We start from the raw sequence: 24,835 nt of genomic DNA, 5'->3' as shown, positions 1-24,835 counted from the left end.
TAGATGTGACTAATCTACATCTCCATGTCTAGATGTGACTATTCTACATCTCCATGACTAGATGTGACTATTCTACATCTCCATGACTAGATGTGACTATTATACATCTCCATGTCTAGATGTGACTATTCTACATCTCCATGTCTAGATGTGACTATTCTACATCTCCATGTCTAGATGTGACTATTCTACTATTCTACATCTCCATGACTAGATGTGACTATTCCACTATTCTACATCTCCATGACTAGATGTGACTATTCTACATCTCCATGACTAGATGTGACTATTCTACATCTCCATGACTAGATGTGACTATTCTACATCTCCATGACTAGATGTGACTATTCTACATCTCCATGACTAGATGTGACTATTCTACATCTCCATGACTAGATGTGACTATTCTACATCTCCATGACTAGATGTGACTATTCTACATCTCCATGACTAGATGTGACTATTCTACATCTCCATGACTAGATGTGACTATTATACATCTCCATGACTAGATGTGACTATTCTACATCTCCATGACTAGATGTGACTATTCTACATCTCCATGACTAGATGTGACTATTCTACATCTCCATGTCTAGATGTGACTATTCTACTGATTTACATCTCCATGTCTAGATGTTACCATTCTACATCTCCATGACTAGATGTGACTATTCTACATCTCCATGACTAGATGTGACTATTCTACATCTCCATGTCTAGATGTGACTATTCCACTATTCTACATCTCCTTGACTAGATGTGACTATTCTACATCTCCATGACTAGATGTGACTATTCTACATCTCCATGTCTAGATGTGACTATTCTACATCTCCATGACTAGATGTGACTATTCTACTGATTTACATCTCCATGTCTAGATGTTACCATTCTACATCTCCATGACTAGATGTGACTATTCTACATCTCCATGTCTAGATGTGACTATTCTACATCTCCATGACTAGATGTGACTATTCTACATCTCCATGACTAGATGTGACTATTCTACATCTCCATGACTAGATGTGACTATTCTACATCTCCATGACTAGATGTGACTATTCTACATCTCCATGTCTAGATGTGACTATTCTACATCTCCATGACTAGATGTGACTATTCTACATCTCCATGACTAGATGTGACTAATCTACATCTCCATGTCTAGATGTGACTATTCTACTGATTTACATCTCCATGACTAGATGTGACTATTCTACATCTCCATGTCTAGATGTGACTATTCTACATCTCCATGACTAGATGTGACTATTCTACATCTCCATGACTAGATGTGACTATTCTACATCTCCATGACTAGATGTGACTATTCTACATCTCCATGACTAGATGTGACTATTCTACTGATTTACATCTCCATGACTAGATGTGACTAATCTACATCTCCATGACTAGATGTGACTATTCTACATCTCCATGACTAGATGTGACTATTCTACATCTCTATGTCTAGATGTGACTATTCTACATCTCCAAGTCTAGATGTGACTATTCTACATCTCCATGACTAGATGTGACTATTCTACATCTCCATGACTAGATGTGACTATTCTACATCTCCATGACTAGATGTGACTATTCTACATCTCCATGACTAGATGTGACTATTCTACTGATTTACATCTCCATGACTAGATGTGACTAATCTACATCTCCATGACTAGATGTGACTATTCTACATCTCCATGACTAGATGTGACTATTCTACATCTCCATGTCTAGATGTGACTATTCTACATCTCCATGTCTAGATGTGACTATTCTACTGATTTACATCTCCATGTCTAGATGTTACCATTCTACATCTCCATGACTAGATGTGACTATTCTACATCTCCATGACTAGATGTGACTATTCTACATCTCCATGTCTAGATGTGACTAATCTACATCTCCATGACTAGATGTGACTATTCTACATCTCCATGACTAGATGTGATTATTCTACATCTCCATGTCTAGATGTGACTATTCTACTGATTTACATCTCCATGACTAGATGTGACTATTCTACATCTCCATGACTAGATGTGACTAATCTACATCTCCATGACTAGATGTGACTATTCTACATCTCCATGACTAGATGTGACTATTCTACATCTCCATGTCTAGATGTGACTATTCTACATCTCCATGTCTAGATGTGACTATTCTACTGATTTACATCTCCATGACTAGATGTGACTATTCTACATCTCCATGACTAGATGTGACTATTCTACATCTCCATGACTAGATGTGACTATTCTACATCTCCATGACTAGATGTGACTATTCTACATCTCCATGTCTAGATGTGACTATTCTACATCTCCATGTCTAGATGTGACTATTCTACATCTCCATGTCTAGATGTGACTATTCTACTGATTTACATCTCCATGTCTAGATGTTACCATTCTACATCTTCATGACTAGATGTGACTATTCTACATCTCCATGACTAGATGTGACTATTCTACATCTCCATGTCTAGATGTGACTAATCTACATCTCCATGACTAGATGTGACTATTCTACATCTCCATGTCTAGATGTGACTATTCTACTGATTTACATCTCCATGACTAGATGTGACTATTCTACATCTCCATGACTAGATGTGACTAATCTACATCTCCATGACTAGATGTGACTATTCTACATCTCCATGACTAGATGTGACTATTCTACATCTCCATGACTAGATGTGACTATTCTACATCTCCATGTCTAGATGTGACTATTCTACATCTCCATGTCTAGATGTGACTATTCTACTGATTTACATCTCCATGTCTAGATGTTACCATTCTACATCTCCATGACTAGATGTGACTATTCTACATCTCCATGACTAGATGTGACTATTCTACATCTCCATGACTAGATGTGACTATTGTACATCTCCATGACTAGATGTGACTATTCTACATCTCCATGACTAGATGTGACTATTCTACTGATTTACATCTCCATGACTAGATGTGACTATTCTACATCTCCATGTCTAGATGTGACTATTCTACATCTCCATGACTAGATGTGACTATTCTACATCTCCATGACTAGATGTGACTATTCTACATCTCCATGACTAGATGTGACTATTCTACATCTCCATGTCTAGATGTGACTATTCTACATCTCCATGTCTAGATGTGACTATTCTACATCTCCATGTCTAGATGTGACTATTCTACATCTCCATGTCTAGATGTGACTATTCTACATCTCCATGTCTAGATGTGACTATTCTACATCTCCATGACTAGATGTGACTTTTCTACATCTCCATGTCTAGATGTTACCATTCTACATCTCCATGTCTAGATGTGACTATTCTACTGATTTACATCTCCATGTCTAGATGTTACCATTCTACATCTCCATGACTAGATGTGACTATTCTACATCTCCATGACTAGATGTGACTATTCTACATCTCCATGACTAGATGTGACTATTGTACATCTCCATGACTAGATGTGACTATTCTACATCTCCATGACTAGATGTGACTATTCTACATCTCCATGACTAGATGTGACTATTCTACTGATTTACATCTCCATGACTAGATGTGACTATTCTACATCTCCATGTCTAGATGTGACTATTCTACATCTCCATGACTAGATGTGACTATTCTACATCTCCATGACTAGATGTGACTATTCTACATCTCCATGACTAGATGTGACTATTCTACATCTCCATGTCTAGATGTGACTATTCTACATCTCCATGTCTAGATGTGACTATTCTACATCTCCATGTCTAGATGTGACTATTCTACATCTCCATGTCTAGATGTGACTATTCTACATCTCCATGACTAGATGTGACTATTCTACATCTCCATGTCTAGATGTGACTATTCTACATCTCCATGACTAGATGTGACTATTCTACATCTCCATGACTAGATGTGACTATTCTACATCTCCATGACTAGATGTGACTATTCTACATCTCCATGTCTAGATGTGACTATTCTACATCTCCATGACTAGATGTGACTATTCTACATCTCCATGACTAGATGTGACTATTCTACATCTCCATGTCTAGATGTGACTATTCTACATCTCCATGTCTAGATGTGACTATTCTACATCTCCATGACTAGATGTGACTATTCTACATCTCCATGACTAGATGTGACTATTCTACATCTCCATGACTAGATGTGACTATTCTACATCTCCATGACTAGATGTGACTATTCTAATGATTTACATCTCCATGACTAGATGTGACTAATCTACATCTCCATGACTAGATGTGACTATTCTACATCTCCATGACTAGATGTGACTATTCTACATCTCCATGTCTAGATGTGACTATTCTACATCTCCATGTCTAGATGTGACTATTCTACTGATTTACATCTCCATGTCTAGATGTTACCATTCTACATCTCCATGACTAGATGTGACTATTCTACATCTCCATGACTAGATGTGACTATTCTACATCTCCATGTCTAGATGTGACTATTCTACTGATTTACATCTCCATGACTAGATGTGACTATTCTACATCTCCATGACTAGATGTGACTATTCTACTGATTTACATCTCCATGTCTAGATGTGACTAATCTACATCTCCATGACTAGATGTGACTATTCTACATCTCCATGACTAGATGTGACTATTCTACATCTCCATGTCTAGATGTGACTATTCTACATCTCCATGTCTAGATGTGACTATTCTACTGATTTACATCTCCATGACTAGATGTGACTATTCTACATCTCCATGACTAGATGTGACTATTCTACATCTCCATGACTAGATGTGACTATTCTACATCTCCATGTCTAGATGTGACTATTCTACATCTCCATGTCTAGATGTGACTATTCTACATCTCCATGTCTAGATGTGACTATTCTACTGATTTACATCTCCATGTCTAGATGTTACCATTCTACATCTTCATGACTAGATGTGACTATTCTACATCTCCATGACTAGATGTGACTATTCTACATCTCCATGTCTAGATGTGACTAATCTACATCTCCATGACTAGATGTGACTATTCTACATCTCCATGACTAGATGTGACTATTCTACATCTCCATGTCTAGATGTGACTATTCTACTGATTTACATCTCCATGACTAGATGTGACTATTCTACATCTCCATGACTAGATGTGACTAATCTACATCTCCATGACTAGATGTGACTATTCTACATCTCCATGACTAGATGTGACTATTCTACATCTCCATGACTAGATGTGACTATTCTACATCTCCATGTCTAGATGTGACTATTCTACATCTCCATGTCTAGATGTGACTATTCTACTGATTTACATCTCCATGTCTAGATGTTACCATTCTACATCTCCATGACTAGATGTGACTATTCTACATCTCCATGACTAGATGTGACTATTCTACATCTCCATGACTAGATGTGACTATTGTACATCTCCATGACTAGATGTGACTATTCTACATCTCCATGACTAGATGTGACTATTCTACATCTCCATGACTAGATGTGACTATTCTACTGATTTACATCTCCATGACTAGATGTGACTATTCTACATCTCCATGTCTAGATGTGACTATTCTACATCTCCATGACTAGATGTGACTATTCTACATCTCCATGACTAGATGTGACTATTCTACATCTCCATGACTAGATGTGACTATTCTACATCTCCATGACTAGATGTGACTATTCTACATCTCCATGTCTAGATGTGACTATTCTACATTTCCATGTCTAGATGTGACTATTCTACATCTCCATGTCTAGATGTGACTATTCTACATCTCCATGACTAGATGTGACTATTCTACATCTCCATGTCTAGATGTTACCATTCTACATCTCCATGACTAGATGTGACTATTCTACTGATTTACATCTCCATGTCTAGATGTTACCATTCTACATCTCCATGACTAGATGTGACTATTCTACATCTCCATGTCTAGATGTGACTATTCTACATCTCCATGACTAGATGTGACTATTCTACATCTCCATGACTAGATGTGACTAATCTACATCTCCATGTCTAGATGTGACTATTCTACATCTCCATGACTAGATGTGACTATTCTACATCTCCATGTCTAGATGTGACTATTCTACATCTCCATGTCTAGATGTGACTATTCTACATCTCCATGACTAGATGTTACCATTCTACATCTCCATGACTAGATGTGACTATTCTACATCTCCATGTCTAGATGTGACTATTCTACATCTCCATGTCTAGATGTGACTATTCTACATCTCCATGTCTAGATGTGACTATTCTACATCTCCATGTCTAGATGTGACTATTCTACATCTCCATGTCTAGATGTGACTATTCTACATCTCCATGTCTAGATGTGACTATTCTACATCTCCATGTCTAGATGTGACTATTCTACATCTCCATGTCTAGATGTGACTATTCTACATCTCCATGTCTAGATGTGACTATTCTACATCTCCATGTCTAGATGTGACTATTCTACATCTCCATGACTAGATGTGACTAATCTACATCTCCATGACTAGATGTGACTATTCTACTGATTTACATCTCCATGACTAGATGTGACTATTCTACATCTCCATGACTAGATGTGACTATTCTACATCTCCATGACTAGATGTGACTATTCTACTGATTTACATCTCCATGACTAGATGTGACTATTCTACATCTCCATGTCTAGATGTGACTATTCTACATCTCCATGACTAGATGTGACTATTCTACATCTCCATGACTAGATGTGACTAATCTACATCTCCATGACTAGATGTGACTATTCTACTGATTTACATCTCCATGACTAGATGTGACTATTCTACATCTCCATGTCTAGATGTGACTATTCTACATCTCCATGACTAGATGTGACTATTCTACATCTCCATGACTAGATGTGACTAATCTACATCTCCATGACTAGATGTGACTATTCTACTGATTTACATCTCCATGACTAGATGTGACTATTCTACATCTCCATGACTAGATGTGACTATTCTACTGATTTACATCTCCATGTCTAGATGTGACTATTCTACATCTCCATGTCTAGATGTGACTATTCTACATCTCCATGACTAGATGTGACTATTCTACATCTCCATGACTAGATGTGACTATTCTACATCTCCATGTCTAGATGTGACTATTCTACTGATTTACATCTCCATGACTAGATGTGACTATTCTACATCTCCATGACTAGATGTGACTATTCTACATCTCCATGACTAGATGTGACTATTCTACATCTCCATGACTAGATGTGACTATTCTACATCTCCATGACTAGATGTGACTATTCTACATCTCCATGTCTAGATGTGACTATTCTACATCTCCATGACTAGATGTGACTAATCTACATCTCCATGACTAGATGTGACTATTCTACATCTCCATGACTAGATGTGACTATTCTACATCTCCATGTCTAGATGTGACTATTCTACATCTCCATGACTAGATGTGACTATTCTACATCTCCATGACTAGATGTGACTATTCTACTGATTTACATCTCCATGACTAGATGTGACTATTCTACATCTCCATGTCTAGATGTGACTATTCTACATCTCCATGACTAGATGTGACTATTCTACATCTCCATGACTAGATGTGACTATTCTACTGATTTACATCTCCATGTCTAGATGTGACTATTCTACTGATTTACATCTCCATGACTAGATGTGACTATTCTACATCTCCATGACTAGATGTGACTATTCTACATCTCCATGACTAGATGTGACTATTCTACATCTCCATGACTAGATGTGACTATTCTACATCTCCATGTCTAGATGTGACTATTCTACTGATTTACATCTCCATGACTAGATGTGACTATTCTACATCTCCATGACTAGATGTGACTATTCTACATCTCCATGACTAGATGTGACTATTCTACATCTCCATGACTAGATGTGACTATTCTACATCTCCATGACTAGATGTGACTATTCTACATCTCCATGACTAGATGTGACTATTCTACATCTCCATGTCTAGATGTGACTATTCTACATCTCCATGACTAGATGTGACTATTCTACATCTCCATGACTAGATGTGACTATTCTACATCTCCATGTCTAGATGTGACTATTCTACATCTCCATGTCTAGATGTGACTATTCTACTGATTTACATCTCCATGTCTAGATGTTACCATTCTACATCTTCATGACTAGATGTGACTATTCTACATCTCCATGACTAGATGTGACTATTCTACATCTCCATGTCTAGATGTGACTAATCTACATCTCCATGACTAGATGTGACTATTCTACATCTCCATGACTAGATGTGACTATTCTACATCTCCATGTCTAGATGTGACTATTCTACTGATTTACATCTCCATGACTAGATGTGACTATTCTACATCTCCATGACTAGATGTGACTAATCTACATCTCCATGACTAGATGTGACTATTCTACATCTCCATGACTAGATGTGACTATTCTACATCTCCATGACTAGATGTGACTATTCTACATCTCCATGTCTAGATGTGACTATTCTACATCTCCATGTCTAGATGTGACTATTCTACTGATTTACATCTCCATGTCTAGATGTTACCATTCTACATCTCCATGACTAGATGTGACTATTCTACATCTCCATGACTAGATGTGACTATTCTATATCTCCATGACTAGATGTGACTATTGTACATCTCCATGACTAGATGTGACTATTCTACATCTCCATGACTAGATGTGACTATTCTACATCTCCATGACTAGATGTGACTATTCTACATCTCCATGACTAGATGTGACTATTCTACTGATTTACATCTCCATGACTAGATGTGACTATTCTACATCTCCATGTCTAGATGTGACTATTCTACATCTCCATGACTAGATGTGACTATTCTACATCTCCATGACTAGATGTGACTATTCTACATCTCCATGACTAGATGTGACTATTCTACATCTCCATGACTAGATGTGACTATTCTACATCTCCATGTCTAGATGTGACTATTCTACATCTCCATGTCTAGATGTGACTATTCTACATCTCCATGTCTAGATGTGACTATTCTACATCTCCATGACTAGATGTGACTATTCTACATCTCCATGTCTAGATGTTACCATTCTACATCTCCATGACTAGATGTGACTATTCTACTGATTTACATCTCCATGACTAGATGTGACTAATCTACATCTCCATGACTAGATGTGACTATTCTACATCTCCATGACTAGATGTGACTATTCTACATCTCCATGTCTAGATGTGACTATTCTACATCTCCATGTCTAGATGTGACTATTCTACATCTCCATGACTAGATGTGACTATTCTACATCTCCATGACTAGATGTGACTATTCTACATCTCCATGACTAGATGTGACTATTCTACATCTCCATGACTAGATGTGACTATTCTACATCTCCATGACTAGATGTGACTATTCTACTGATTTACATCTCCATGACTAGATGTGACTAATCTACATCTCCATGACAAGATGTGACTATTCTACATCTCCATGACTAGATGTGACTATTCTACATCTCCATGTCTAGATGTGACTATTCTACATCTCCATGTCTAGATGTGACTATTCTACTGATTTACATCTCCATGTCTAGATGTTACCATTCTACATCTTCATGACTAGATGTGACTATTCTACATCTCCATGACTAGATGTGACTATTCTACATCTCCATGTCTAGATGTGACTAATCTACATCTCCATGACTAGATGTGACTATTCTACATCTCCATGACTAGATGTGACTATTCTACATCTCCATGTCTAGATGTGACTATTCTACTGATTTACATCTCCATGACTAGATGTGACTATTCTACATCTCCATGACTAGATGTGACTAATCTACATCTCCATGACTAGATGTGACTATTGTACATCTCCATGACTAGATGTGACTATTCTACATCTCCATGACTAGATGTGACTATTCTACATCTCCATGACTAGATGTGACTATTCTACATCTCCATGACTAGATGTGACTATTCTACTGATTTACATCTCCATGACTAGATGTGACTATTCTACATCTCCATGTCTAGATGTGACTATTCTACATCTCCATGACTAGATGTGACTATTCTACATCTCCATGACTAGATGTGACTATTCTACATCTCCATGACTAGATGTGACTATTCTACATCTCCATGTCTAGATGTGACTATTCTACATCTCCATGTCTAGATGTGACTATTCTACATCTCCATGTCTAGATGTGACTATTCTACATCTCCATGACTAGATGTGACTATTCTACATCTCCATGTCTAGATGTTACCATTCTACATCTCCATGACTAGATGTGACTATTCTACTGATTTACATCTCCATGACTAGATGTGACTAATCTACATCTCCATGACTAGATGTGACTATTCTACATCTCCATGACTAGATGTGACTATTCTACATCTCCATGTCTAGATGTGACTATTCTACATCTCCATGTCTAGATGTGACTATTCTACATCTCCATGACTAGATGTGACTATTCTACATCTCCATGACTAGATGTGACTATTCTACATCTCCATGACTAGATGTGACTATTCTACATCTCCATGACTAGATGTGACTATTCTACTGATTTACATCTCCATGACTAGATGTGACTAATCTACATCTCCATGACAAGATGTGACTATTCTACATCTCCATGACTAGATGTGACTATTCTACATCTCCATGTCTAGATGTGACTATTCTACATCTCCATGTCTAGATGTGACTATTCTACTGATTTACATCTCCATGTCTAGATGTTACCATTCTACATCTCCATGACTAGATGTGACTATTCTACATCTCCATGACTAGATGTGACTATTCTACATCTCCATGTCTAGATGTGACTAATCTACATCTCCATGACTAGATGTGACTATTCTACATCTCCATGACTAGATGTGACTATTCTACATCTCCATGTCTAGATGTGACTATTCTACTGATTTACATCTCCATGACTAGATGTGACTATTCTACATCTCCATGACTAGATGTGACTATTCTACATCTCCATGACTAGATGTGACTATTCTACATCTCCATGACTAGATGTGACTATTCTACATCTCCATGACTAGATGTGACTATTCTACATCTCCATGTCTAGATGTGACTATTCTACATCTCCATGTCTAGATGTGACTATTCTACATCTCCATGTCTAGATGTGACTATTCTACTGATTTACATCTCCATGTCTAGATGTTACCATTCTACATCTTCATGACTAGATGTGACTATTCTACATCTCCATGACTAGATGTGACTATTCTACATCTCCATGTCTAGATGTGACTAATCTACATCTCCATGACTAGATGTGACTATTCTACATCTCCATGACTAGATGTGACTATTCTACATCTCCATGTCTAGATGTGACTATTCTACTGATTTACATCTCCATGACTAGATGTGACTATTCTACATCTCCATGACTAGATGTGACTAATCTACATCTCCATGACTAGATGTGACTATTCTACATCTCCATGACTAGATGTGACTATTCTACATCTCCATGACTAGATGTGACTATTCTACATCTCCATGTCTAGATGTGACTATTCTACATCTCCATGTCTAGATGTGACTATTCTACTGATTTACATCTCCATGTCTAGATGTTACCATTCTACATCTCCATGACTAGATGTGACTATTCTACATCTCCATGACTAGATGTGACTATTCTACATCTCCATGACTAGATGTGACTATTGTACATCTCCATGACTAGATGTGACTATTCTACATCTCCATGACTAGATGTGACTATTCTACATCTCCATGACTAGATGTGACTATTCTACTGATTTACATCTCCATGACTAGATGTGACTATTCTACATCTCCATGTCTAGATGTGACTATTCTACATCTCCATGACTAGATGTGACTATTCTACATCTCCATGACTAGATGTGACTATTCTACATCTCCATGACTAGATGTGACTATTCTACATCTCCATGTCTAGATGTGACTATTCTACATCTCCATGTCTAGATGTGACTATTCTACATCTCCATGTCTAGATGTGACTATTCTACATCTCCATGACTAGATGTGACTATTCTACATCTCCATGTCTAGATGTTACCATTCTACATCTCCATGACTAGATGTGACTATTCTACTGATTTACATCTCCATGTCTAGATGTTACCATTCTACATCTCCATGACTAGATGTGACTATTCTACATCTCCATGTCTAGATGTGACTATTCTACATCTCCATGACTAGATGTGACTATTCTACATCTCCATGACTAGATGTGACTAATCTACATCTCCATGTCTAGATGTGACTATTCTACATCTCCATGACTAGATGTGACTATTCTACATCTCCATGTCTAGATGTGACTATTCTACATCTCCATGTCTAGATGTGACTATTCTACATCTCCATGACTAGATGTTACCATTCTACATCTCCATGACTAGATGTGACTATTCTACATCTCCATGTCTAGATGTGACTATTCTACATCTCCATGTCTAGATGTGACTATTCTACATCTCCATGTCTAGATGTGACTATTCTACATCTCCATGTCTAGATGTGACTATTCTACATCTCCATGTCTAGATGTGACTATTCTACATCTCCATGTCTAGATGTGACTATTCTACATCTCCATGTCTAGATGTGACTAATCTACATCTCCATGACTAGATGTGACTATTCTACATCTCCATGACTAGATGTGACTATTCTACATCTCCATGTCTAGATGTGACTACTCTACTGATTTACATCTCCATGACTAGATGTGACTATTCTACATCTCCATGACTAGATGTGACTAATCTACATCTCCATGACTAGATGTGACTATTCTACATCTCCATGACTAGATGTGACTATTCTACATCTCCATGACTAGATGTGACTATTCTACATCTCCATGTCTAGATGTGACTATTCTACATCTCCATGTCTAGATGTGACTATTCTACTGATTTACATCTCCATGTCTAGATGTTACCATTCTACATCTCCATGACTAGATGTGACTATTCTACATCTCCATGACTAGATGTGACTATTCTACATCTCCATGACTAGATGTGACTATTGTACATCTCCATGACTAGATGTGACTATTCTACATCTCCATGACTAGATGTGACTATTCTACATCTCCATGACTAGATGTGACTATTCTACTGATTTACATCTCCATGACTAGATGTGACTATTCTACATCTCCATGTCTAGATGTGACTATTCTACATCTCCATGACTAGATGTGACTATTCTACATCTCCATGACTAGATGTGACTATTCTACATCTCCATGTCTAGATGTGACTATTCTACATCTCCATGTCTAGATGTGACTATTCTACATCTCCATGTCTAGATGTGACTATTCTACATCTCCATGACTAGATGTGACTATTCTACATCTCCATGTCTAGATGTTACCATTCTACATCTCCATGACTAGATGTGACTATTCTACTGATTTACATCTCCATGACTAGATGTGACTAATCTACATCTCCATGACTAGATGTGACTATTCTACATCTCCATGACTAGATGTGACTATTCTACATCTCCATGTCTAGATGTGACTATTCTACATCTCCATGACTAGATGTGACTATTCTACATCTCCATGACTAGATGTGACTATTCTACATCTCCATGACTAGATGTGACTATTCTACATCTCCATGACTAGATGTGACTATTCTACTGATTTACATCTCCATGACTAGATGTGACTAATCTACATCTCCATGACTAGATGTGACTATTCTACATCTCCATGACTAGATGTGACTATTCTACATCTCCATGTCTAGATGTTACCATTCTACATCTCCATGACTAGATGTGACTATTCTACTGATTTACATCTCCATGACTAGATGTGACTAATCTACATCTCCATGACTAGATGTGACTATTCTACATCTCCATGACTAGATGTGACTATTCTACATCTCCATGTCTAGATGTGACTATTCTACATCTCCATGACTAGATGTGACTATTCTACATCTCCATGACTAGATGTGACTATTCTACATCTCCATGACTAGATGTGACTATTCTACATCTCCATGACTAGATGTGACTATTCTACTGATTTACATCTCCATGACTAGATGTGACTAATCTACATCTCCATGACTAGATGTGACTATTCTACATCTCCATGACTAGATGTGACTATTCTACATCTCCATGTCTAGATGTGACTATTCTACATCTCCATGTCTAGATGTGACTATTCTACTGATTTACATCTCCATGTCTAGATGTTACCATTCTACATCTCCATGACTAGATGTGACTATTCTACATCTCCATGACTAGATGTGACTATTCTACATCTCCATGTCTAGATGTGACTAATCTACATCTCCATGACTAGATGTGACTATTCTACATCTCCATGACTAGATGTGACTATTCTACATCTCCATGTCTAGATGTGACTATTCTACTGATTTACATCTCCATGACTAGATGTGACTATTCTACATCTCCATGACTAGATGTGACTAATCTACATCTCCATGACTAGATGTGACTATTCTACATCTCCATGACTAGATGTGACTATTCTACATCTCCATGTCTAGATGTGACTATTCTACATCTCCATGTCTAGATGTGACTATTCTACTGATTTACATCTCCATGACTAGATGTGACTATTCTACATCTCCATGACTAGATGTGACTATTCTACATCTCCATGACTAGATGTGACTATTCTACATCTCCATGACTAGATGTGACTATTCTACATCTCCATGTCTAGATGTGACTATTCTACATCTCCATGTCTAGATGTGACTATTCTACATCTCCATGTCTAGATGTGACTATTCTACTGATTTACATCTCCATGTCTAGATGTTACCATTCTACATCTTCATGACTAGATGTGACTATTCTACATCTCCATGACTAGATGTGACTATTCTACATCTCCATGTCTAGATGTGACTAATCTACATCTCCATGACTAGATGTGACTATTCTACATCTCCATGACTAGATGTGACTATTCTACATCTCCATGTCTAGATGTGACTATTCTACTGATTTACATCTCCATGAGTAGATGTGACTATTCTACATCTCCATGACTAGATGTGACTAATCTACATCTCCATGACTAGATGTGACTATTCTACATCTCCATGTCTAGATGTGACTATTCTACATCTCCATGTCTAGATGTGACTATTCTACTGATTTACATCTCCATGTCTAGATGTTACCATTCTACATCTCCATGACTAGATGTGACTATTCTACATCTCCATGACTAGATGTGACTATTCTACATCTCCATGACTAGATGTGACTATTGTACATCTCCATGACTAGATGTGACTATTCTGCATCTCCATGTCTAGATGTGACTATTCTACATCTCCATGACTAGATGTGACTATTCTACTGATTTACATCTCCATGACTAGATGTGACTATTCTACATCTCCATGTCTAGATGTGACTATTCTACATCTCCATGACTAGATGTGACTATTCTACATCTCCATGACTAGATGTGACTATTCTACATCTCCATGACTAGATGTGACTATTCTACATCTCCATGTCTAGATGTGACTATTCTACATCTCCATGTCTAGATGTGACTATTCTACATCTCCATGTCTAGATGTGACTATTCTACATCTCCATGTCTAGATGTGACTATTCTACATCTCCATGTCTAGATGTGACTATTCTACATCTCCATGACTAGATGTGACTATTCTACATCTCCATGTCTAGATGTTACCATTCTACATCTCCATGACTAGATGTGACTATTCTACTGATTTACATCTCCATGTCTAGATGTTACCATTCTACATCTCCATGACTAGATGTGACTATTCTACATCTCCATGTCTAGATGTGACTATTCTACATCTCCATGACTAGATGTGACTATTCTACATCTCCATGACTAGATGTGACTAATCTACATCTCCATGTCTAGATGTGACTATTCTACATCTCCATGACTAGATGTGACTATTCTACATCTCCATGTCTAGATGTGACTATTCTACATCTCCATGTCTAGATGTGACTATTCTACATCTCCATGACTAGATGTTACCATTCTACATCTCCATGACTAGATGTGACTATTCTACATCTCCATGTCTAGATGTGACTATTCTACATCTCCATGTCTAGATGTGACTATTCTACATCTCCATGTCTAGATGTGACTATTCTACATCTCCATGTCTAGATGTGACTATTCTACATCTCCATGACTAGATGTTACCATTCTACATCTCCATGACTAGATGTGACTATTCTACATCTCCATGTCTAGATGTGACTATTCTACATCTCCATGTCTAGATGTGACTATTCTACATCTCCATGTCTAGATGTGACTATTCTACATCTCCATGTCTAGATGTGACTATTCTACATCTCTAGATGTGACTATTCTACATCTCCATGTCTAGATGTGACTATTCTACATCTCCATGTCTAGATGTGACTATTCTACATCTCCATGTCTAGATGTGACTATTCTACATCTCCATGTCTAGATGTGACTATTCTACATCTCCATGTCTAGATGTGACTATTCTACATCTCCATGACTAGATGTGACTAATCTACATCTCCATGACTAGATGTGACTAATCTACATCTCCATGACTAGATGTGACTATTCTACTGATTTACATCTCCATGACTAGATGTGACTATTCTACATCTCCATGACTAGATGTGACTATTCTACATCTCCATGACTAGATGTGACTATTCTACTGATTTACATCTCCATGACTAGATGTGACTATTCTACATCTCCACGTCTAGATGTGACTATTCTACATCTCCATGACTAGATGTGACTATTCTACATCTCCATGACTAGATGTGACTAATCTACATCTCCATGACTAGATGTGACTATTCTACTGATTTACATCTCCATGACTAGATGTGACTATTCTACATCTCCATGTCTAGATGTGACTATTCTACATCTCCATGACTAGATGTGACTATTCTACATCTCCATGACTAGATGTGACTATTCTACATCTCCATGACTAGATGTGACTATTCTACATCTCCATGACTAGATGTGACTAATCTACATCTCCATGACTAGATGTGACTATTCTACATCTCCATGACTAGATGTGACTATTCTACATCTCCATGTCTAGATGTGACTATTCTACATCTCCATGACTAGATGTGACTATTCTACATCTCCATGACTAGATGTGACTATTCTACTGATTTACATCTCCATGACTAGATGTGACTATTCTACATCTCCATGTCTAGATGTGACTATTCTACATCTCCATGACTAGATGTGACTATTCTACATCTCCATGACTAGATGTGACTATTCTACTGATTTACATCTCCATGACTAGATGTGACTATTCTACATCTCCATGACTAGATGTGACTATTCTACATCTCCATGACTAGATGTGACTATTCTACATCTCCATGACTAGATGTGACTATTCTACATCTCCATGACTAGATGTGACTATTCTACATCTCCATGACTAGATGTGACTATTCTACATCTCCATGTCTAGATGTGACTATTCTACATCTCCATGTCTAGATGTGACTATTCTACATCTCCATGACTAGATGTGACTATTCTACATCTCCATGACTAGATGTGACTATTCTACATCTCCATGTCTAGATGTGACTATTCTACATCTCCATGACTAGATGTGACTATTCTACATCTCCATGTCTAGATGTGACTATTCTACTGATTTACATCTCCATGACTAGATGTGACTATTCTACATTTCCATGTCTAGATGTGACGGGAAGGGAGCAGTGTGTGTGTGTGGGGGGGGGAATGAAGAGAGAGGTGTGTGTGTGGGGGGGAATGAAGAGAGAGGTGTGTGTGTGGGGGGGAATGAAGAGAGAGGTGTGTGTGTGGGGGGGAATGAAGAGAGAGGTGTGTGTGTGGGGGGGAATGAAGAGAGAGGTGTGTGTGTGGGGGGGAATGAAGAGAGAGGTGTGTGTGTGGGGGGGAATGAAGAGAGAGGTGTGTGTGTGGGGGGGAATGAAGAGAGAGGTGTGTGTGTGGGGGGGAATGAAGAGAGAGGTGTGTGTGTGGGGGGGAATGAAGAGAGAGGTGTGTGTGTGGGGGGGAATGAAGAGAGAGGTGTGTGTGTGGGGGGGAATGAAGAGAGAGGTGTGTGTGTGGGGGGGAATGAAGAGAGAGGTGTGTGTGTGGGGGGGAATGAAGAGAGAGGTGTGTGTGTGGGGGGGAATGAAGAGAGAGGTGTGTGTGTGTGGGGGGAATGAAGAGAGAGGTGTGTGTGTGGGGGGGAATGAAGAGAGAGGTGTGTGTGGGGGGGAATGAAGAGAGAGGTGTGTGTGTGGGGGGGAATGAAGAGGGAGGTGTGTGTGGGGGGGGATGAAGAGGGAGGTGTGTGTGTGTGGGGGGAATGAAGAGAGAGGTGTGTGTTGGGGGGGAATGAAGAGGGAGGAGTGTGTGTGGCGGGGAATGAAGAGGGAGGTGTGTGTGTGGGGGGGGAATGAAGAGAGAGGTGTGTGTGTGGGGGGGGAATGAAGAGAGAGGTGTGTGTGTGGGGGGGGAATGAAGAGAGAGGTGTGTGTGTGGGGGGGGAATGAAGAGAGAGGTGTGTGTGTGGGGGGGGAATGAAGAGAGAGGCATGTGTGTTTTTGTGGGATAGACAGAGTGGTGTGTGTTAACTGAAGAGTAAATGTTTCATTCATCATGAAATACAGATCATTATGTAGTGTTGTCCCCTGACTGACATACAGATCATTTTGTAGTGTTGTCCCCTGACTGACATACAGATCATTATGTAGTGTTGTCCCCTGACTGACATACAGATCATTTTGTAGTGTTGTCCCCTGACTGACATACAGATCATTATGTAGTGTTGTCCCCTGACTGACATACAGATCATTATGTAGTGTTGTCCCCTGACTGACACACAGATCCTTATGTAGTGTTGTCCCCTGACTGACATACAGATCATTATGTAGTGTTGTCCCCTGACTGACACACAGATCCTTATGTAGTGTTGTCCCCTGACTGACATACAGATCCTTATGTAGTGTTGTCCCCTGACTGACATACAGATCCTTATGTAGTGTTGTCCCCTGACTGACACAATGACATACAGATCATTATGTAGTGTTGTCTCCTGACTGACATACAGATCATTATGTAGTGTTGTCCCCTGCCTGACACAATGACATACAGATCATTATGCAGTGTTGTCTCCTGACTGACACAATGACACACAGATCATTATGTAGTGTTGTCTGTCCCCTGACTGACCCAATGACATACAGATCATTATGTAGTGTTGTCTGTCCCCTGACTGACCCAATGACATACAGATCATTATGTAGTGTTGTCTGTCCCCTGACTGACCCAATGACATACAGATCATTATGTAGTGTTGTCTGTCCCCTGACTGACCCAATGACATACAGATCATTATGTAGTGTTGTCTGTCCCCTGACTGACCCAATGACATACAGATCATTATGTAGTGTTGTCTGTCCCCTGACTGACCCAATGACATACAGATCATTATGTAGTGTTGTCTGTCCCCTGACTGACCCAATGACATACAGATCATTATGTAGTGTTGTCCCCTGACTGACACAATGACATACAGATCATCACGTAGTGGATTTCATCATGTATTCATAAGTAGTAATGTGGAATACTGCTGGATTTCATCATGTATTAATACGTAGTAATGTGGTATACTGCTGGATTTCATCATGTATTAATAAGTAGTAATGTGGTATACTGCTGGATTTCATTATGAATTAATTAGTAGTAATGTGGTATACTGCTGGATTTCATCATGTATTAATAAGTAGTAATGTGGAATACTGCTGAATTTCATCATGTATTAATACGTAGTAATGTGGTATACTGCTGGATGTCATTATGTATTAATATGTAGTAATGTGGTATACTGCTGGATTTCATCATGTATTAATAAGTAGTAATGTGGAATACTGCTGGATTTCATTATGTATTATTAATAAGTAGTAATGTGGAATACTGCTGGATTTCATCATGTATTAATAAGTAGTAATGTGGAATACTGCTGGATTTCATCATGTATTAATAAGTAGTAATGTGGAATACTGCTGGATTTCATCATGTATTATTAATAAGTAGTAATGTGGAATACTGCTGGATTTCATCATGCATTAATAAGTAGTAATGTGGAATACTGCTGGATTTCATCATGTATTAATAAGTAGTAATGTGGAATACTGCTGGATTTCATCATGTATTAATAAGTAGTATTGTGGAATACTGCTTATGCCTGTTGCCAGCGCCTCCAAACATGGATCTATCAGTGCAAAGCTGTTGCTGTGTATTCCTTTGTGCGATTAGCAGCTATGAAACAAAACAGAAATAAAGCATAAAACTCGCTCATATGCTCATACTTTACTTTTGACTACTTTTTTGTAGAGCCCTGCAGACGTGGATCTATAGTACTGTAGAGCCCTGCAGACGTGGATCTATAGTACTGTAGAGCCCTGCAGACGTGGATCTATAGTACTGTAGAGCCCTGCAGACGTGGATCTATAGTACTGTAGAGCCCTGCAGACGTGGATCTATAGTACTGTAGAGCCCTGCAGACGTGGATCTATAGTACTGTAGAGCCCTGCAGACGTGGATCTATAGTACTGTAGAGCCCTGCAGACGTGGATCTATAGTACTGTAGAGCCCTGCAGACGTGGATCTATAGTACTGTAGAGCCCTGCAGACGTGGATCTATAGTACTGTAGAGCCCTGCAGACGTGGATCTATAGTACTGTAGAGCCCTGCAGACGTGGATCTATAGTACTGTAGAGCCCTGCAGACGTGGATCTATAGTACTGTAGAGCCCTGCAGACGTGGATCTATAGTACTGTAGAGCCCTGCAGACGTGGATCTATAGTACTGTAGAGCCCTGCAGACGTGGATCTATAGTACTGTAGAGCCCTGCAGACGTGGATCTATAGTACTGTAGAGCCCTGCAGACGTGGATCTATAGTACTGTAGATAGAGCCCTGCAAACGTGGCTGGTGAAAGACATTCTTACCCACCAATACCTAAATCTACCCGCGGGTGGCGCTATGGAACGCTTTCTACACCTTGTAGAGTCTTATGCCCTGTCGAATTGAGGCTGTTCTGAGGGCAAAAGGGGGATACACTCTATATCAGCAAGGTGTTCCTAATGTTTTGTACACTCAGTGCCTACCTGCATGATTTCATCATGTATTAATAAGTAGTAATGTGGTATACTGCTGGATTTCATTATGAATTAATTAGTAGTAATGTGGTATACTGCTGGATTTCATCATGTATTAATAAGTAGTAATGTGGAATACTGCTGAATTTCATCATGTATTAATACGTAGTAATGTGGTATACTGCTGGATGTCATTATGTATTAATATGTAGTAATGTGGTATACTGCTGGATTTCATCATGTATTAATAAGTAGTAATGTGGAATACTGCTGGATTTCATTATGTATTATTAATAAGTAGTAATGTGGAATACTGCTGGATTTCATCATGTATTAATAAGTAGTAATGTGGAATACTGCTGGATTTCATCATGTATTAATAAGTAGTAATGTGGAATACTGCTGGATTTCATCATGTATTATTAATAAGTAGTAATGTGGAATACTGCTGGATTTCATCATGCATTAATAAGTAGTAATGTGGAATACTGCTGGATTTCATCATGTATTAATAAGTAGTAATGTGGAATACTGCTGGATTTCATCATGTATTAATAAGTAGTATTGTGGAATACTGCTTATGCCTGTTGCCAGCGCCTCCAAACATGGATCTATCAGTGCAAAGCTGTTGCTGTGTATTCCTTTGTGCGATTAGCAGCTATGAAACAAAACAGAAATAAAGCATAAAACTCGCTCATATGCTCATACTTTACTTTTGACTACTTTTTTGTAGAGCCCTGCAGACGTGGATCTATAGTACTGTAGAGCCCTGCAGACGTGGATCTATAGTACTGTAGAGCCCTGCAGACGTGGATCTATAGTACTGTAGAGCCCTGCAGACGTGGATCTATAGTACTGTAGAGCCCTGCAGACGTGGATCTATAGTACTGTAGAGCCCTGCAGACGTGGATCTATAGTACTGTAGAGCCCTGCAGACGTGGATCTATAGTACTGTAGAGCCCTGCAGACGTGGATCTATAGTACTGTAGAGCCCTGCAGACGTGGATCTATAGTACTGTAGAGCCCTGCAGACGTGGATCTATAGTACTGTAGAGCCCTGCAGACGTGGATCTATAGTACTGTAGAGCCCTGCAGACGTGGATCTATAGTACTGTAGAGCCCTGCAGACGTGGATCTATAGTACTGTAGAGCCCTGCAGACGTGGATCTATAGTACTGTAGAGCCCTGCAGACGTGGATCTATAGTACTGTAGAGCCCTGCAGACGTGGATCTATAGTACTGTAGAGCCCTGCAGACGTGGATCTATAGTACTGTAGAGCCCTGCAGACGTGGATCTATAGTACTGTAGAGCCCTGCAGACGTGGATCTATAGTACTGTAGAGCCCTGCAGATGTGGATCTATAGTACTGTAGAGCCCTGCAGACGTGGATCTATAGTACTGTAGAGCCCTGCAAACGTGGATCTATAGTACTGTAGAGCCCTGCAGACGTGGATCTATAGTACTGTAGATAGAGCCCTGCAAACGTGGCTGGTGAAAGACATTCTTACCCACCAATACCTAAATCTACCCGCGGGTGGCGCTATGGAACGCTTTCTACACCTTGTAGAGTCTTATGCCCTGTCGAATTGAGGCTGTTCTGAGGGCAAAAGGGGGATACACTCTATATCAGCAAGGTGTTCCTAATGTTTTGTACACTCAGTGCCTACCTTCTGCCGTGGCTGATTGGGTGATGACACCACCACTGTGTTACAGATGGTGAGGGCGATGAAGAAGTCGATGATGTCCGTGAGGTCAGAGGGCAGCTGAGAGAGGGACTGGCTGTGGAACCTCTTGAAGGTCATCTGGCTGCTGCAGTGGTTGACCTTCTCCAGGAGCTGAGGGTCAGGGGTGATGTCCTTCTCCTGTTGAAGAGAGAGAGTAGGTTCAGAATAATGTTTTTTGTCATTTTCAGGTCATGGAAATGTGTATTTTTTTTGCATTTAACCCACCACGAGAAACCTACACACAGAAACATAGCCCAGGATCAGCTATGCCTTCTTCAAGGGAACAACGGAAGAAAAAGGCATCTAGGATAATTAGATTCCCACCAGATTTGACTCGTCTGACTTGTAACAAACAACCCTCACCAACATGCTGCCGCCCTCTCCAACATGCTGCCGCCCTCTCCAACATGCTGCCGCCCTCTCCAACATGCTGCCGCCCTCTCCAACATGCTGCCGCCCTCTCCAACATGCTGCCGCCCTCTCCAACATGCTGCCGCCCTCTCCAACATGCTGCCGCCCTCTCCAACATGCTGCCGCCCTCTCCAACATGCTGCCCTCTCCAACCTCTTGGCTACCTGCTGCCCTACGGTCATACTTTAGATCACCTCAAACTCAACTATGGACCTTCCAAGCCAGTTCCACTGCTTCTCCCCCCCCCCCACCCCCCATTCTTCCCTCTATTCAGGGACTGATTTAGACCTGGGACACCAGGTGAGTGCAATAAATGGTCAGGTAAAAAAAAAAAAAACAGCAGTACTCTGAACCTCGTAGAGTAAGATTGGAATTCCCCTGCTGTAGCTGATAGACACAGCTCTGAGCAGTGTGTTTTAGTAAGTACCATGGGGCTGCTGAATGCAGTGTGTTGTAGTAAGTACCATGGGGCTGCTGAATGCAGTGTGTTGTAGTAATAATGGAGTAGTAAGTACCATGGGGCTGCTGAATGCAGTGTGTTGTAGTAAGTACCATGGGGCTGCTGAATGCAGTGTGTTGTAGTAATAATGGAGTAGTAAGTACCATGGGGCTGCTGAATGCAGTGAGTGGTAGTAAGTACCATGGGGCTGCTGAATGCAGTGTGTTGTAGTAAGTACCATGGGGCTGCTGAAAGCAGTGTGTTGGGTAATAATGGAGTAGTAAGTACCATGGGGCTGCTGAATGCAGTGTGTTGTAGTAAGTACCATGGGGCTGCTGAATGCAGTGTGTTGTAGTAAGTACCATGGGGCTGCTGAATGCAGTGTGTTGTAGTAAGTACCATGGGGCTGCTGAATGCAGTATTGAGTAATAATGGAGTAGTAAGTACCATGGGGCTGCTGAATGCAGTGTGTTGAGTAATAATAGAGTAGTAAGTACCATGGGGCTGCTGAATGCAGTGTGTTGTAGTAAGTACCATGGGGCTGCTGAATGCAGTGTTGGGTAATAATGGAGTAGTAAGTACCATGGGGCTGCTGAATGCAGTGTGTTGTAGTAAGTACCATGGGGCTGCTGAATGCAGTGTGTTGTAGTAAGTACCATGGGGCTGCTGAATGCAGTGTGTTGAGTAATAATGGAGTAGTAAGGACCATGGGGCTGCTGAATGCAGTGTGTTGGGTAATAAAGGAGTAGTAAGTACCATGGGGCTGCTGAATGCAGTGTGTTGTAGTAAGTATCATGGGGCTGCTGAATGCAGTGTGTTGAGTAATAATGGAGTAGTAAGTACCATGGGGCTGCTGAATGCAGTGTGTTGTAGTAAGT

At 39.6% G+C, this 24,835-nt stretch overlaps 2 protein-coding genes across 2 annotated transcripts in view; one reads left to right on the top strand and one right to left on the bottom strand.

Annotated features, from left to right (window-relative positions):
• Nucleotides 1–24,835, top strand: part of LOC149985338 (uncharacterized) — a 175,620-nt gene that overhangs the window by 90,575 nt on the left and 60,210 nt on the right. The window lies entirely within an intron of this gene.
• Nucleotides 1–24,835, bottom strand: part of atp10a (ATPase phospholipid transporting 10A) — a 146,013-nt gene that overhangs the window by 68,796 nt on the left and 52,382 nt on the right. The window contains exon 9 of the mRNA XM_090229608.1: nt 23,051–23,245. Coding sequence (XP_090085734.1) covers nt 23,051–23,245 — 195 coding nt within the window. The remainder of the gene's footprint in view (nt 1–23,050; nt 23,246–24,835) is intronic.

This window comes from Oncorhynchus mykiss, chromosome 1, assembly GCF_057628025.1.
Source record: "Oncorhynchus mykiss isolate SJ-2025 chromosome 1, ASM5762802v1, whole genome shotgun sequence".
In the NCBI taxonomy this organism is placed as follows: domain Eukaryota; kingdom Metazoa; phylum Chordata; class Actinopteri; order Salmoniformes; family Salmonidae; genus Oncorhynchus; species Oncorhynchus mykiss.
This window is presented reverse-complemented; position numbering and strand designations above follow the sequence as displayed.